Consider the following 18,207-nt stretch of genomic DNA (forward strand, 5'->3'; position numbering starts at 1 on the left):
CTCTGTTTAACTTTGCATATCTCTTCTTGCTTTCTTTTCCTCTCAAAATATTTGTTAGTTTTGTTTTCATTGCTTTATTCCCCACTTGGCACCTTGCTTTTGTTTTGTTTTCCAGTTTGTGCTTTAGTTAGTTTTGTTCTTAACTGGTAAATATAATTTTTGATTTCCTTTGTTTGCCGGGTCAATCTACTGTATTTTATTTTTGTTGGACTGCTTTAACTTTGCTCATGGGTGTATATATATGTGTGTATATTCCATTATTTTAATTATTATTTGCCTGATTTTGTGACTGCCATTTGTCTGGGGTTCATCTTTGGTTTCTTGGTTTTGGGTATTTGTTTTAATCTCACTTAATGCCATAAAAAAACATTTGTGGAATCCTCCTTCCTGACCAGAGATCAAGCCCTGGGCCTGAGTGGACTCCAAGACCCTAGACCACCAGAGAACTAACCCTAGAGAGTATCAAATAGCGAGAACTCACGCAAAGGAAACCACTTGAAAACAAGTCCCGACATCACCCAACCACCAGTAGCACCTGTGCACCCTCATCTAAACAACAAACAAAACAAAAATACAAACCCAGTCATCGGCAGACAGGATCACCACCTCACTCAGCCTTGCCCATCAGAGGAAAAACAAACAAAAAACTCAACACAAATTTCACCCTGTACGAAGCTTACACAACCACTGGACCAACCTTACAAAGGCAGAAACCAAAGAAAGAAAGAATTCAATCTTGAAGTCTGGGAAAAGGAGACCTTAAACACAATAAGTTAAAAAAAATAATGAAAAGGGTGAGAAATACTACGCAAATGAAGAAACAAATTAGAAACACAGAGGTCCAAATAAATGAAGAGGAAATAAGCAAACTACCTGAAAAAGAATTCAGAATAATGATAGTAAAGATGATCAAAAACCTTGAAAACAAAATGGAGAAAATGCAAGAATCAATTATCAAAGACCTAGAAGAGTTAAAAAATAAACATACAGAGACAAACCACACAATTACTGAAATTAAAAATACTTTGGAAGGAATCAGTAACAGAATATCTGAAGCAGAAGAACGACTCAGTGAGCTGGAAGATAAAGTGGTGGAAATAACTTCTGAAGAGCAGAATAAAGAAAAAAGAATGAAAAGAACTGAGGATAGTCTCAGAGACCTCTGGGACAATATCAAATGCACCAACATTCAAATTATAGGGGTCCCAGAAGAAGAAGGGAAAAAGAAAGGGTATGAGAAAATTTTTGAAGAGATTATAGTTGAAAATTTCCCCAACAGGAAAAGGAAATAGTCAAGTCCAAGAGGCACAAAGAGTCCCATACAGGATAAACCCAAGGAGAAACATGCCAAGACACATACTAAGTGAACTAACAAAGACTAAACACAAAGAAAGAATATTAAAAGCAGCAAGGGAAAAGCAACAAGTAACATACAAGGGAAACCCCATATGCTATCTTTCAGCAGAAACTGCAGGCCAGAAGGGAAAGGCAGGATATATTTAAAGTACTGAAAGGGAAACATCTACAACCAAGATTATTGTACCCAGCAAGGATCTCATTCAGAATTGATGGAGAAATAAAAAGCATTTCAGACAAGCAAAAGTTAAGAGAATTCAGTATCACTAAACCAGCTTTACAACAATTGTTAAAGGGACTTATATAGTCAAGAAATACAACAGAAGGAAAAAGATCTACAAAATCAGTTTAGTCGCTCAGTCATGTCCGACTCTTTGCGACCCCATGAACTACAGCATGCCAGGCCTCCCTGTCCATCACCAACTCCCAGAGTTTTCCCAAACCCATGTCCATTGAGTCAGTGATGCCATCCAACCATCTCATCCTCTGTCATGCCCTTCACATCCTGCCCTCAATCTTTCCCAGCATCAGAGTCTTTTCAAATGAGTCAGCTCTTCACATCAGGTGGCCAAAGTACTGGAGTTTCAGCTTCAATATCAGTTCTTCCAGTGAACACCCAGGACTGATCTCCTTTAGAATGGACTGGTTGGATCTTCTTGCAGTCCAAGGGACTCTCAAGAGTCTTCTCCAACACCACAGTTCAAAAGCATCAATTCTTCGTCTTTCAGCTTTCTTCACTGTCCAACTCTTACATTCATACATGACTACTGGAAAAACCATAGCCTTGACTAGACGAACCTTTGTTGGCAAAGTAATGTCTCTGTTTTTCAATATGCTGTCTGGGTTGGTCATAACTTTCCTTCCAAGGAGTAAGCGTCTTTTAATTTCATGGTTGCAATCACCATCTGCAGTGATTCTGGAGCCCCCCCAAATTAACCCCAAACAATTAAGAAAATGGCAATAGGAACATATAGATCAATAATTACTTTAAATGTAAATGGATTAAATGCTCCAACCAGAAGACACAGACTGGCTGCTGCTGCTGCTAAGTCACTTCAGTCGTGTCCGACTCTGTGCAACCCCATAGACGGCAGCCCACCAGGCTCCCCCCTCCCTGGGATTCTCCATGCAAGAACACTGGAGTGGGTTGCCATTTCCTTCTCCAATGCATGAAAGTGAAAACTGAAAGTGAAGTCGCTCAGTCGTGTCCGACTCTTTGAAACTCCATGGACTGCACCCTACCAGGCTCCTCTGCCCATGGGATTTTCCAGGTAAGAATACTGGAGTGGGTTGCCATTGCCTTCTCCGATAGACTGGCTGAATGGATACAAAAACAAGACCCATATATATGCTGTCTACAAGAAACCCACTTCAGACCTCAAGACACATATAGACTGAAAGTGAGAGGATGGAAAAATATATTCCATGCAAATGGGAAGCAGAAGAAAACTGGAGTAGCAACCCTTAGATCAAACAAAATATACCTTAAAATAAAGAAGATTACAAGAGATAAGGAAGGGCACTACATAATTATCAGGAGATCAATCCAAGAGGAAACCTGCAAAGGGACCGCAGAATGAAATAGCCCGAAATCTGATTCCCTAATGTGCCAGATGAGATTTCAACATGCTATTGGAAAAAGACAGTGGGAACAGTAGGGTGACTAGCAAGGTTTGTTCTGAAGATTGTCTCCATAATGGTCACACCCTCTTCTCATTCCTTAGTTCCCTTAAGAATATTTTTTTAATAGTAGCATACCAAGAAATCTTTTGAGAGCATAAAATTACCTCCTTCTTCCAAATGTAGAGAAGGCTCTAGAACCTAAAATTGCATCCATGGCTTGAGAGCATAAAGCTTTTTTAGTTCCTGGAACGACCAAGCTCTCAGTGGTTGGTTATTTATCGTATCATAAATAACCATGAAGGATACGAGTCTTCAGGAAACCAGGGTAGCGCATTCTTGTAGTGCATTATTCTGTCTTTAAAGATTCTTCCAAAGTAATGACACTGCAAGCTACCTTTTCATTTTGTAGATTTGTTCATTCTATCTCAAGTCTGTGAGGTTAACCAGGACTGACCCCTAGGTTGGTCTTCACAAGAGTTTCTTTTTTCAGCTCCGTTTTGGTAGAAGGTGAAGTGTGACTTGGTGTCCAGAAGAACTGCAGGTTGTCACATCGGCCTGCTCACTACAGGTTGAGGTTGTTATGGAGGTTGTTCTGCATCTGATAATGTACAGTCTGCCATTCACTTATAAGCCTCCTAAAGTAAGTAGTGGGGGCAGGGGGGCGGCTTCCCTGGTGGCTCAGTGGTAAAGAATCCACCTGCCAATGCAGGAGACGTGGGTTCAACCCCTGGGTTAGGAAGTTCCCCTGGAGAAGGAAGTGGCAACCCACTCCAACATTCTTGCCTGGAAAATTCCATGGACAGAGGACTGTGGTGGTTTACAGTTCATGGGGTTGCAAAAGAGGCAGACATGACTTAGCAACTAAACAACTACACCGAAAGGAAGAGGGCGACCCACATATCCAAAGTCGCAGTGACCTGGGGCAGATACAAGAATGGAGCTTGCGGTTGGCTGGTTTTTCCAGGTTGGGGAAAAACTGGGGTGTCTCATGACTGACTTGCTTGATTCTCAGCTGCATCTCTTCTCATTGCTGGTGTTCAATTAATTAAACACAGAGGCCATCAGACTGAGGATGCTCTGAGGCCATGGTGCCCCAAGTTAGCAAACAAAAACCTAAGCCTGTAAATGCCTCAAGCCTAAAAGATCAAAATCCAAGGACAACCACTCACAAGCAGCTTTAAGCTTTAAGCCAGTCAGTCAATAATTTCCTTGCTCTGCTTCTGCCTTTTCTGTCTCTCCTCAGCTCCTGTTGGCCGAGGGCTCTTAGCCACTTCCGGTCTGGTACTGCCTGATTCTAATCATGAAAGTGAAAGTGAACTCGCTCAGTCATGTCCGACTCTTTGCGACCCCATGGACTGTAGCCTACCAGGCTCCTCTGTCCATGGGATTTTCCAGGCAATAGTACTGGAGGGGATTGCCATTTCCTTCTCCAGGGGATCTTCCCGACCCAGGGACTGAACTTGGGTCTCCTGCATTGTAGACAGACTCTTTACCATCTGAGCCACATACAGGCTCAAATAAACTCTTCAGATTTTTAATAGGCCTCAGTTTATCTTTTCACACTGGAATGTATCAGTGCTTCAGGGCGGATTGAGGTGATGGCTTGTGGTCCCAAAATTTCTGCCTCTAAATTCTTTATTGTGGACCATTCCTCCCTTGAGTTGGAGCAATGACCCAATTGCCCAGGCCGGTCTTTCATGAGTCCTTTTTTCTTTTTTTTTTTTTTAATTTTATTTTTGGCTGTGCTGGGTCTTTGTTGCTGCCTGAGGGCTTTCTCTAGTTTCTGCGAGCAGGGGCTACTCCCTAGTTGCTGCGTGCAGGCTTCTCAGTGTGGTGGCTTTTCTTGTGGAGTGTGGGCTCAGTCATTGCAGCTTGGTAGTTGTGGCACTTGGGCTGGGTTGGCCCGAAGCATGTGAGATCTGTCAGATGCCACTGTCAGAATAACCACGGTCTAGGGTGATGGCGGCCTCCAAGTCAAAGGACCTCAGCGACATCTCTCCCGTGGGAACCTCAGTGGCTTCTGGTGCTCCCCTTCCCAAAGGCCTCGGAAGTCCACACAGACAAGTCTTTCAGCTGCAGGTATCCTGTGGCATTGACTCCATTCCTTCTGTTCTGCTCTGGCCCTGTTTGGGCACATCTGCCGCCCATGGGATGTGGAGAAATGGTGCTTTTCAGGGTATACTGTAGCTGGGCCACAAGTGCTGCCCCGTCATTCACCTAAGTGTCTGATCTTTGGAGGCCAGGTTGTATAGACAGCAGGGGGTCGTACCCCCCTCTCTGTGCCATACTTTGTCACCTGAGGCAAGTCCCTGAGATGGCAAGGCAAGGTGTTTGTGACTGGGGCTCATGTACACAGGCCGCGTGTCACCCAGAAGCCTCCCAGCATCCTCTCTCATCCAGAACCTCACACAGCTCCATGGCGGGTGTCCCCTTGGCTTACAGCTGCAGCCCCACCAGACACACAGAACCTCAGTTGACAGCTGCACTGAAGGTTTTTGAAAATTTTGTTTCTAGTTAAAACAATTCCTTTCGATTTCAATTCTTGCTAAAAAAATCTCTCTAAAATGCCTGAGTTTACTTTCCTGTCTTATTATATTCAGTGCCGTGAATCTAGGTTCACGTAATCCCTTCTCCACTGTCTGACATGGTAGTTCAGTATTTGAAAAACCAGTAGGTTTTTTTCTTATTAAAATGGGATTCTCTGGTGGCTCCGATGGTAAAGGATCTGCTGCAATGTAGGACACCTGGGTTCAGTCCCTGGGTGGGGAAGATCCCCTGGAGGAGGGCACGGCAGCCCACTCCAGTATTCTTGCCTGGAGAATCCCCATGGACAAGGAGCCTGGTGGGCTATAGTCCATGGGGTCGCAAAGAGTCGGGCATGGCTGAGCAAAAATACTTTTGCTTCTTATTAATATAAGTGTATAGAAGCATGTCTGGAAAGTAAGGAATTTAGGGTTAAATAAGAACTGAAATCAGAGAATTTTTTTCAATTTAAAGTAAGAGCAAAAACTAAATGCCTCGGTTATTCCTCGCTGTACCCCCCGCCCCCCGCCCCCGCCTTTTTAAGATCAGGAAAATGTATCTGCTTAATTTTGAGTTTCAGAGACACAAGCTCTCACTTTTGTGATTGTAGTTAGTACCTACAATCCTGAGAAAATTTCTCAGCTATAGTGGAAAGGATATATAACTTGAGTAAACAGGTGTTGGAAGCCTTGGAGGTAAGTTGACACAGGAAATTATAGCCACCAAGCTGCAGTAGCAGGTAAAACATTTGTGCAGTAAAGACAGTACAAAACTTTCTGTAGATGTAAGACTATTCAAGTTTTTGGAACTTCCCATGGTGTCTCTAGTTATTGGATACAGCTGGGAAAGGACCGCCATTAAACTTCCAGGGCTGGTTCTGTGCTGCTTTGAAAAGTGTGGGGGCAGGACTCAGATCTGTGGGCTATGTTCCGTTGCTGTTTGTTGCGGGGTTTGCACTGAGGACGCTGTTGTCTGAAGTTTCCGTCTTCTGGGCTGCTCCATGCCTGGTCCTTCAGTTGGAGATGGTAGGCTTTTTGGGGGGCTTTGGTCTGTGCTTGTTGGGGTTTCTGATTGTGGTCTTTTCAGGAGGATATGAAGCAAACAGAAAACTCAGAAACTCACCTCCATATTGTTCCTTGGATCTCACGGTCCCTTCTTTTCTGTCTTCTTTTCTCTGTCTTTTAAAAGCTGCTTGTGTTTGTTTTATATATAATGTCTAGAATTTTAAGTGGTGTGTATATGTGTGTTAGTCACTCAGTCGTGTCTGACTCTTTGCAATCTCATAGACTGTAGCCCACCAGGCTCCTTTGTCCATGGAATTCTCCAGGCAAGAACACTGGAGCAGGTTGCCATTCTCTTCTCCAGGGGATCTTCCCCACCCAGGGATCAAACCCAGATCTCCTGAATTGTGGGCAGATTCTTTACCGTCTGAGCCACCATTGCTTAGCAGGAAAATTACATCTAGTCCATGTTTCCAGGGTCTAACTTCATTTTTACACAAGGTTTCTACAAAGAGCGGTTTGCCCTGATCTATTAATAAGTATCTGGGTAGCTTGTGTGTTTTGTTTTTAACTTTGCTGCCTTCAAAAGCAATCTTGAGGGGGGTTTTATTCATGTTACTGAATGCAGGGCCTTGTGGTGTCATCCTTGGCTTTCTTTTGACCCTCTTTGGATTAACACATGTCATTTACACTTCAGCCTGTTTTAAGAGAAGCTCTCTTGGGCTGTGATAACAGTGGAGCAACGCTGTGACTCCCGGGGCTCAAGATGCAGTGTCCAGCTGGCCCCCGGGCCACCCTACCCCAACGTTCAGAGCCAGTGTTCCCAGTTTTTAACCCAACTTACTTCATCTTCGAAGACCTCATCACCTTCCAGTGTGCTAATGGGGTCTTTTAATACACGATCCCAAAAGTTCTCTTTGTAATCAAACTCCGTGGCTTTCAATGGTGGAAGGCACGGCCAAAGGAGAGGCATTTGGAAAAGGAGCCAAAATGACAAACAAACAAAAACAAAAAGAGAAACAGATTTACGGCATTTACACTTGACCTTTTAACTACAAATGCATAGGTCATCAATAAGACTTTAAATTCATCAAACCACTTAAAATTTGACTTGGAGACATTAGTAAAACAGGAATGAAAGGGTATCTCAGTGGCAGATTTAGGAAAGTGTGTGTTTCTGGTGGTCAGGGAAGGTGCATCTGACAAGGTGACATTTGAGTGAGTCCTGCACGAAGCAAGGGAGTGAGCAGGCAGATGGCTGGGGAAGACCATCCCTGGGAGGGGGCAGAGGAGGTGCAAAGGCCCTGAGGTGGGAGGGAGTGGGAGCATGTTGAGGCATCTGACAAACTGCAGGAGGCGCAGGATGTGTGGAGGGCAGTGAGAGTGAGGTGAGCTGGGAGGGCCAAGGCCAGCTCACGGAGGACCTAGTAGGCCCTGGCGAGGAATTTAGATCTTATTCCCAGAGAGATTTATTCGGAGTGTGATTTTCTCTTGGAAATCCTGAGAAATATTCCCATCTCCTGTCAGTTTTGTCAATTTTTGTCAATATTCCCATCTCCAGAATTGTAGATGGTTCGTAATTGCTAATTAAAGCATAAAAGAGAATCCCCAAGCCAGTGAGCTAAAAAAAAAAAAATAAAAAAGTGTCTGGGAGATAGCAGATGCCTTTGTTCTCAAGGTCAACCACAGCCTGGTGACGGTGGGCCAGGAGAGGGGCTGGAGACCTCCAGTGTGGACGGGGTGCAAATTGAATGGAGGAACGGATAATTACAACTTGGGCCTGGATTCCCTGCTCCAGGAAAGGTGTGGATCCTGAGGCAGAGCTGGGGGGACAGGGCTCGTACACGATGATTGGATCCCCAGGGAAGTTATGGTGGCCTCTGTCTTGGCTCCAGGATGACACCAGCCCCTGCTTGCTGGGCCATCCAGAAAGCCCTGAACATCTACCGGGAGTGGCACTGGGTTGACTGAGTCTGTCTGATGTATGTCCCTGTTGGGTCTCTGGGGGTGGAGGGGGCATTCTTTGTGATTTCCATACACGATATCTCTGCATTGCCTCTGGACTTTGGTTCAGTAATGGAAACGCTGACTCCTCTGGGCCCCTGGAGGGATGGTGAGCTCCACCCAGCTGGATCTGCCTGTCCTGACATCAGGCCAGGGGCCTCTCTGCCTGCAGACCTCCCACCCCAGCCTTGGCTTGTTCCTGGTGGAAACCTGCCTCATTGCAGGGGCCCCTGTGTGGCCAGAGTACCCCTTCACCCCCACGCTGGTAGTTCTTTCCCGCCAAGTCCTTCCAAGCACACACCCTCTCCACTGAGGGGCTCACAACTGGCAAAGGCAGGGGGGCCTTCCAGCTACATTCCAGAACACTGCGTCCCCAGACTGTCCACCTGGGCTGTGGCCTGGAGAAGTTTCTTCTTGTTGAGAAAACCTGACGAGAACCCACGGGGATTCAGGCAAGCCCTCAGGAGAAGTAGTGGAGGAGCTGATAGAACGCAAGTCTGGGCAGGCCGGGTGCAGAGCCCCCGAGCAAGGTTCTTTGAGGACGTGCCTGCCGGCCGGGGAGGAGAGGAGCCTGCCTCTGACCCTGCTAGCTCAGCAGCTCCCTGTGATTTGTCAGTGCTGTCTTTTAATAGGCTTTATTGAATAATAGACACTTAATTTGAGGGGGGGAGAGAAAGAAGTAAGTGTTTGTCCAGGGAAGAAGGGGACTTGGCAGGCCGGAATTGGGAGCAGCCGTGTTCAGAGCCATTTGTTTCCTCGAAATCATTAACCTTATTAATGCCGTTTATGGGGTCGCACAGAGTCGGACACGACTGAAGTGACTTAGCAGCAGCATCAACCGTCCCCGCCTACATGTCAAGACAAGCCCAGTCAATCCTCAGTAACGCAGCCTTAACTGGGGCAGGAGGAGAAGGAAGAGCTTTAGTCCTAATTAACTTTCCCTTTGGGGATTTCTGTCAACCTCTACCTTTGTTCTAGCGGGATTATCTTCCCTCGAAGTCTCTCCTATGGGAGGACTGGGGAGGCGGGGGAGGTGTCAGGCCAGGTTCCCGAGTGGTGGCCCTGTTACCCAGGGCCTTCCCAGCGGGTCACTCAGCCCTTTGCACCCTGGGCCCCTCGTCCATGTAGCGGACTTCAGGGCGGCTCAGGGGACCAGCACCAACACGACAAAGCCGGGCACACAGCGCTCCCTGGAGTGGGACCTCTCTCCCGGACTGATTACCAACAAGTCTTAACTCCTCTCCTCCCAGTCAATAGCTTGCCTCTAACAGCTGTTTTTTTCCTGACAGAAGGATGCCTCCAGAATTTGGGGTGGATATTGGAGTCCTGTGTGTTTGCTGGGCAGGGCAGATCCCCACATTCTAAACCAGGGCACGGAGGAGAGAAGCAGTAGGCGACTGCCCCCGGGCCGGCTCGGAGAAGTGGGCACAGGGTGAAACTCGGGCCTGTTGTCTGCTCCTCCACCCTGCCTGTAGGAGCTGCTGCCGGGAGCTTGTGAGAAACGCGGACCCTCAGGCCCCTGGACTCAGGGTCTCCGTTTTAACACACGGCCTGGGTGAATGCCTCTGCACATGAAGGTCTGAGCAGCACTAGCCTACCCTGGCTCTCTCCTCTCTGGAAATGGAATAAGATCCAGAAGATTCTAGAGTGAGAAAGAGTTTGTTTGATAAGCCTCCTGTGCAGGTAACCCTGCTCCTCCCTGCCCCCATCCCAGCAATTCACCATCCCTCCGTTGTTTCTATTCAATAAAAGGATGTGTGCATGTTAAGTCACTTCAGTCGTGTCCCACTCTTTGCGATCGCATGGACTGTAGCCCGCCAGGCTCCTCTGTCCATGGGATTCTCCAGGTTGGAATACCGGAGTGGGTTGCCATGCCTGCCTCCAAACCATAGACTAGGTCTGGTTAATTGTAGGACTTTGGTGGAGCGATGTGTACAAGTTAGGATTCTGCCACCAAAACCCAACCTGCTCCCCTGTCCTTCTCCCTTAGAGGATTCAGCTGTCCCCTCCTTTAATAAAAACGGAATTAGGCTCTAAGGGTACCATTTGAGGGCTCTAATTCATTCCCTGCCAAAGTGCCATGGAATGAGTCTGTCTGGAAGGACCCATGCATCCCAGTTAAGCCCTGCTGCCCAGACTTCAGAGAAGCTAGTAATTGACTGGCTGGCCCCTCTTGAAATGTGGGTGTCCCTATAGAGACCTTGGGTAGAGAGAGATGGACTTCTGGGCTGTTCCCAGGCCATTCTTTCTCACCTCCAAGACCCTCTTTCTATCTCCCCTTTTCAGTTAAGGGCAGGGAAGCACATCCAGGTTCGTGGACTGTGTGCCCAGCACTTCCCTCGATTTTCTCTAGGACTCAGCACTGGCCAGACCAGCAAGGCACCCACCCACCCGGGGGGCACCATTCCCAGACACTCTGCAGGGAGCAGGAATCTTTAGTTAGGTTCTGTGGGACTCACCATTTTCTGCCATTTGGGGTTCTTCACTGGGAACAAAGGCTGAAAACAAATAGGAAAAATGATTAATAGGAGGTGGAATGGTGAACTCTTCACCCTTAAATGTCTGGAGAGACCAGGGCGGAAACTGCATATTCTAGGATAAGAGGCTCCCGTGATTTTCAGCAGTTGGAGCGGTAGCTTATGCTCAGCACACGTCGAGTCCCCTCCACTGGTTCATGGTTCGTCTTTTCCACTAGAGTTTACGTTCTGAGAGGGTAGGATAGCTTTGTCCATACGAAGATGGACATACCACTGCCGAGTACACGGTAGGTACACAATAAATATAATTTCATACACAGAAGATGTCATGGAACAAATTGAGTATGGGTAATCCATTATCATCCTTTCTAACTCTAGTGGTAAATAGTATTCCCTCCCCTTTCAAAACTCAATTTTAACTCACGATTAAAAGCATTTTACCCTTTGGTGAACTTTCTTCCCTGAGCCTTGACATCAAGTTCTAGAAATAAGGCTTTGGCCCACTGACCTTAATGAAGGCTGCCCTAGTCTAAAATGATCACACGAGGACTCTCTTTGGCCTGCGGCGTGCTAATTCTGTGCTTCTCACCATCTCATAGATGGACCTGAAGCTTCCACGAGTCATTTAAAATCATCGTAAAATTATAAAGTTAAAATGATACCTTGTGACTCAGACTTGAAGGTGGCCAGCGTCATTGTTGATTCTTCCTCTCTTAGAGATCTTGATTTTGAAAGTACTGTTAAAAGACAGACGATGATGGCCATTGACAGTTTTAACCTTATTCTTTTCAGTGGGTTCATATTGGACAGTTAGGGTCTGAGGTTCTTTCTTGGCACCCAAAGTTGATCCACAGAGGAGAAAACTTGGGTTGGAGGCCCCTGCTGAGGTATACTGCATGCTTCCTCTGCCCAATTCCTCCTTTTAGCTTTGCTGACTTACTCTGGGGCTGCAGTAAACAGTGGCTGGGAAATGCAGGCCCTCTTCTTGTCTGGTCAGTTAGGGTCCCCAGGACAGAGGGGATGGCTGGGGAGACCTGAGGGATATTTCTCCTTCTATAGGAACCACAGAGCCAAGTGGCTTCCAGGCCGTGTAGGCTTATAACGGGGTGCACCTGTCGCTGCAGGAAGTATGTGTCTCTGGTGTTCTGTGGTCAAGAGCTCCCAGAGAGGAGCAGAATGAGGGCCAATGGGGAGGCCCTGGGGCCTGGTTAGTACAGATGAGTTATGTCACGAGAGGCTACTGTAGTTTTTGAGAACTTTCTTAAAGTTCTTGGTTGAAAGTGAAAGTGTTAGTTGCTTGGTCATATCTGACCGCAACCCCATGAACTGTAGCCTGCTAGGCTCCTCTGTCCATGGGATTTCCCAGGCAAGACTACTGGAGCGGATTGCCATTCCCTTCTCCAGGGGATCTTCCTGACTCAGGGATCAAACTCTGGTCTCCCGCATTGCAGGCGGATTCATTACCATTTGAGCCAATGTTTTCTAGAATTTTGTGATCCCTGCTCTCTCTCACACACATACCCACACACCCACACACCACACACACACACACACACACAACACACAAACACCACACACACCATTCCATTCCTAATAGCAGGGAGGAGCAGGCCCATGATACGAAAGCCGAGGCAAGCTGCACCCACCTCTGCTTCCCTGCTCATGGGAGCATTAGGATTTGAGCCCTTTCTGTGGACATGGATCTTGTCTATGGAGGCAAAGCCTCCCTGACGAGGGCAGGATCCATGCTGCCAGCCTGTCAGCTAAGACTGAGCCCTCCATAGACAGAGAGCTCTCTGACTACTGAAAAGTGAAAGTGAAATCGTTCAGTTGTGTCTAACTCTCTGTGACCCCGTGGACTGTAGCCCACCAGGCTCCTCCGTCCAGGGGATTCTCCAAGAGTACTGGAGTGGGTTGCCATTTCCTTTTCCAGAGGATCTTTCCGACCCAGGGATCGAACCCGGGTCTCCCGCATTGTAGGCAGACGCTTTACCGTCTGAGCCGCCAGGGAAGTAGTTCTCTGACTACTAAGAACATGCATTCTACCGCGCATGGCTCCGGCTGTCGGGACCCATTTCGTTTTCTTAACCAGTTTTCCTCAAGCTGCCTTGTTCTAGCCCTTCTGTGCAGGTGGGTAGGCCAGGTCTCGTTTTCTCGTTTTGTGTGGCAGCTCATCAGATATTCGAAGGCACTTATTCTGTCTCAGACTCACGTGTCTTCCAGACTTAACGGCCTCGTTTGCTTCAGCAGTTCTCTGTGGCGATGTTACCCCCAGGCCGGCCTCATACCAGCTTCTCCTCTGAGTCCCAGCCAGTCCACTTCTGGCCCCCATGGAGGGTGGAATGCTTCTAGTGAGCAGCGCCCTGGGCTGCTCTTGTGCAGGCTGGAGCAGGACTCATCTCCCTCTACATACCCTTGTAGTTGTTTCTGCTTATGTCAACCTTCTGGCCGTCACATCAGTCATCCTGCTGACTTCTGGAGCCTGTGGTTGAGTAAATCTAGAGCAGACAGGGCTCCCCCGCCTTGTCCTTCTCCTTCCTGTATTTGTGGGCCTACAAGCAGGGTCTAATCTAAAGGAGCATTCTATTTTATTTAGCCAGTCCTGAGCCAGTGTTTCTGGCTGTCAAGATCTTTCAGAATCTGATCACATGATCATCATGACTCAACCGCTTCCAGTCGTGTACAGATATCAGTATTCCTCCTATATCTGTATCTGAGTCTATGATAAAATATTGTGCTGGACGGAGCCCCGTGGCCCCCAACTGGAAAACGGATGGACTCGATCCTTAAACAGACTCTTTGGATGCTTATTCCACAGCGCTCATGCAGTTGTGATCATGATGCTCCCACCTCGTGTTTGTCTACTTTGCCTATAGGAACATCAGGAAGGCTCTGAAAATGAAACATGTTTTGGAACTCAGGCCTCCTGCTTTACCACAGCTCCTGATTTAATGACCTTGTCAAAAAGTGACGTAAGAGCCAGCATCACTCGATCTGTTCTTTTTTCTTAAAGTATTTGTTTATTTATGGCCGCACGGTGTCTTTGTTGCTACACGGGCTTTGCTCTAGTCTCGGCTGGTGTGGGCCGCACTTCGTGGCCGCATGTGGGCTGCTCATGGCGGTGGCTTCTCTTGTTGCAGAGCACAGGCTCTAGGCGGGCAGGCTTCAGTAGCTGTGGCTCATGGACTTCATTGCCCCTCAGCATGTTGGGTCTTCCCGGACCAGGGATGGAACCTGTGTCCCCTGCATTGGCAGGCAGATTATTAACCACTGGACCACCAGGGAAGTACTTGATTGGTCTTAACGATCCTGTGCTGGCTCCTCCTGGTCATTTTGCTCTCGATATTTGGCCCAGGTTGATCATAGCTGTTTTCCACGTGTACGAACGTCTGCATACAGCTCCTTGCCTACCAAGACCGTCTCTTGAGGGAAGGGTGCACCCTCTCATCATCATGATCGGGAGTCTGGTGAGGACTCAACAGCAGTTTCACAAGCATGTAACAAATATTTATAGGTGCTTATTGTGTGTGTGTGTACGGGGGGCACCAAGTTTTGAGGATTTCTACCAGCGGGGATATAATGCTCTGTGTTAGAATTTCTGGTATACTTTGTTTATGACCCTGCTCTGTGCTTGGTGGTGTAGACACCTGGGGCCATAAATAGTCGTTCTGGTCCTCCTCCAGCCTGCTTCATCACCCAAGCCATATTATTTAGCCAATAAAGCCAAATTTATTTATTTATTTATTTATTTATACCTCCATGTTTGTTTCAAAGTGCTGTTTATAGAGTCCATGTAAAATGCTGTCTCTGGTGTCTGGGGTTGAATTTGTTGTTCAGTCACTAAGTCCTGTCTGACTCTGTGACCCTGGGACTGTAGCATTGCCAGGCTCCTCTGCCCTCCACTATCTCCCAGAGGTTTCTCAGATTCATGTCCACTGAGTCAGTGATGCCATCCAACTGTCTCATCCTCTGCTGCCCCCTTCTCCTTTTTGAGTCTTTCCCAGCATCAAAGTTTTTTCCAATGAGTCAGCTCTTCTCATGAGTTGGCCAAAGGATTGGAGCTTCAGCTTCAGCATCAGTCCTTCCCATAAATATTCAGGGTTGGTTTCCTATAGGATTGACTGGTTTGATCTTCTTGCTGTCCAGGGGACTCTCAAGAGTCTTCTCCAGCACCACAATTTGAAAGTGTCAATTCTTCAGTGCTCAGCCTTCTTTATGGTCCAAATCTCACATCCGTACGTGACTACTGGAAAAACCATAGCTTTGACTATACAGACCTATGTTGGAAAAATGATGTCTCTGCTTTTTAATATGCTGTCTAGGTTTGTCACAGCTTTCCTTCCAAGGAGCAAGTGTCTTTTAATTTCAGGCTGTAGTCACTGTCTGCAGTGATTTTGGAGCCCAAGAAAATAAAGTCTGTCACTATTTCCATTGTCTCACCATCTATTTGCTATGAAGTGATGGGACTGGATGCCATGACCTTAGTTTTTTGAATGGTGAATTTCAACTCCATGGAGAGTATGGGGTGAATAGTCCCGTAATAAAAAGAGGCTTTAAAAGTGGGAATCTATCACCCATGAAATCCATTCTGCCTTAGAGCTTCGCTGGTTCTCCAGCACTCTTGTGCTGAGTATCCTCTGGGGATGTAGTTAAGGATGCAGGCAGGGATTGTTAGGAAAGCCTGGGAATCTGCATCTTTACAGGCAGCGGGTGCTGGGGATGCCCAGTCCTGGACCCTGAGCACCATCACCACCAACACTCACCTCCGCTCATCCCTGGGGATCCTCTGCCCCCGACAAAACCAGCACTTTGAGTTGCTTTAGCCTCAATTGTGTTTCTCCAACTAGTGGATGGGCGGCTTTTGCCCTGGGCCAATCAGTTTTTTTTTTGCATCTGCCATGCTCAGGAACCCTTAGTATCCTGTCCTCCAGCTGCAGGGGGACTGGCTTTTCTTCATGGCGGGGGTACGTCCCCATCACACACGGAGCATCTTCCCTGTGTCACTCTCCTCCACCTTCTCCTAACTAGATTTGACCTCCTGTTTGGAGCTCCATACTTCTGGGGTTCCCCTTGCACCCCACTCCCCATCGCTTCCTTTTCACTCTTCACTCTTTCAGAGAAGTCTCTTAATGAGCCTCTTTGCTCCATTCCCCTGGCCAGACACAATCATGTAGCTATTGCCAGTAAAATCTGTCCAGTTATTATTTTAACACCCTCCAAAAGATTGATTGTAAACCATGGGCAGAAGGGAAAAGAAAAACCTTCATAAATTTTAGGAAATTGCTGACTTTTCTTTGTGTTCCAATCTCGGCTGTAGCCACCACCCTTCATGTCTCTGTAGGAGCCTGGGGTGTGACCTTGACCCTGGCTTAGAGGCTCAACACTCCACACCGTCGGTCCAGGCCACCAGCATCACAGGATCTGATCAGTAGGTATTGCTGTGGGTGGCCAGACTTGTGCTAAACACTAAACACATGTTGGGGACTTCCTTGGTGGTCCAGTGGTTAAGATGCCACACTTCACTGCAGGGGGCACCCCAGTTCCATCCCTGGTTGGGGAAACTAAGATCCCACACGTCATGCGGTGTCATCACAAAGGAACTCAGTAGTGGAAAGAGACTTGGCTGGAAAACATGCCCCTACAGTCCAAATGCACAGAGCACTTAAAACCTAAATTAGATCCAGACATAACTGGCTCTATAATTAAGCCTGGAGACCAAAAGGATCGTGAATGAATATGGCAAATGAAACATTGATTTCCAGAGGGCCTCCCTCTGAAGGAAGGTGCCCCGTGGAGTGAACAGGCTCTGGTGCCCCCCCTCCCCCACCTCAGCCTCCCTCTGTCTCCTTTTCCTATCCCACCTCCTTTCAAGCTTAGCATTGGCACTTTACAGGCGATTACCCAGTAAATGACTTCCAGAATCCTGCTTATGAATATTTAGATAAGTGCTCAGATTTTTTTCCCAGCCATCACGCTTACTGACTCTGAAATGGTTCCAGTTTTCAGGGCTCCATCAGAGCGCAAACCCTGACACAAACCCCACATGCACCGACTTAGCCTGTAAAATCCTCCCCATCGTGTGCTGGCAGCCAGCACCCTGGAACTCCTGGCTCGTGTGGGCTTGCCTCCACTGCCCCTTCTCCCTCATAGGGTTTCTGGCTCCTAATTTCATTTAAGCCACATTTGAACTACAAAATCGAGCAGGCACGGATGGGGGCAGGGAAGTGAGGTGCCGGTCAGGAATCTAATTCACGGCTGCCATGACTACAGATGTGAAACTAATGTGTGAATCTGTGATGGATCAATCTCACTAAGGCTGGGTTTAAATTATTAATCATGGCGAGAGAAGATGCCATTCAGGGGTGCGTTCCCAGGATCCTAGGGCAAAAGGCCTTTGGGCTTAACTGGGCTGAGAATTAAGATCCTCAGTGCAATCTTGCCAAACTGTCTCTTGCTGCTGCTGCTAAGTCGCTTCAGTCGTGCTGTCTCTTGAGTGTCTCCTAATTGTGGCCACACAAATTCCTGCTATGGATAGTCTTGGCTCGTTCTGAACCAGGGCTGGCTTTGACCGCACGCTCGGATGGAGGTTCTGGGGTGGGTCCCAGTCCTCTCACCACGTGATTATTTAGAGATGGGCTCTGTCCCCGGGGAACCGGCCTGTAATCTGGGAAGGAAATGGCCTGTGTCCCCGCGGGAAATAGGGCCTGTGTTCATGTGGAACGAGAACAGGAAAACTAATGAAGAGAGGGAGATGGGAGAAGGTGTTTGTCTTAGCACTCTGCTGATGCTCTTTCTCTGAGGGGGGTCTAGGATGAAGGGAAGCAGGGGGTCACCGGGACAGGATGGCCCAGGAAGCAGTATGCATCATCAATCTGACGGGTGATGCTCCAGCCTCGATGTTCCACCTCCATGGGACACCCACGAGGCCACATCTCCCCAGCACCCCCGGAGCCTGGCCTCGAGGTGGATGTGGGGTGCGGGGTCCCTTACCCATCTTGCTTTCATAAATCCACTCCGTCTGTGTACTCTGGTCCTGGGAGGGCAGAAACTCTCCCTCGTGCTTCACAAATGATGTAGATGGCATCGTGTCCTCGAGAAGAGGCCTGCTGCTGGCAGATTCAGGGGATGGGAGAAGGGACAGTGAAGAAGGTGGTTACCTGAGGGATGCCAGCCACAGGCAGTCCACCTCCAGGCAGGGGCCGGGTTAGAAGCCCCACGGCTGC

At 47.8% G+C, this 18,207-nt stretch overlaps 1 protein-coding gene across 3 annotated transcripts in view; it reads right to left on the reverse strand.

Annotated features, from left to right (window-relative positions):
* ERICH6B (glutamate rich 6B) overlaps positions 1-18,207 on the reverse strand; it is a 65,548-nt gene that overhangs the window by 24,224 nt on the left and 23,117 nt on the right. For 2 of the 3 annotated variants that reach the window (XM_070800050.1, XM_070800049.1), the window contains 4 exons: positions 17,975-18,093; positions 11,647-11,721; positions 10,967-11,005; positions 7,348-7,439 (listed from right to left, as the gene is read on the reverse strand). In XM_070800050.1, coding sequence (XP_070656151.1) covers positions 7,348-7,439; positions 10,967-11,005; positions 11,647-11,721; positions 17,975-18,093 — 325 coding nt within the window. The remainder of the gene's footprint in view (positions 1-7,347; positions 7,440-10,966; positions 11,006-11,646; positions 11,722-17,974; positions 18,094-18,207) is intronic. The other variant, XM_070800051.1, reaches the window with a different exon arrangement.

This window comes from Bos indicus, chromosome 12, assembly GCF_029378745.1.
Source record: "Bos indicus isolate NIAB-ARS_2022 breed Sahiwal x Tharparkar chromosome 12, NIAB-ARS_B.indTharparkar_mat_pri_1.0, whole genome shotgun sequence".
NCBI classification, from domain to species: Eukaryota; Metazoa; Chordata; class Mammalia; order Artiodactyla; family Bovidae; genus Bos; species Bos indicus.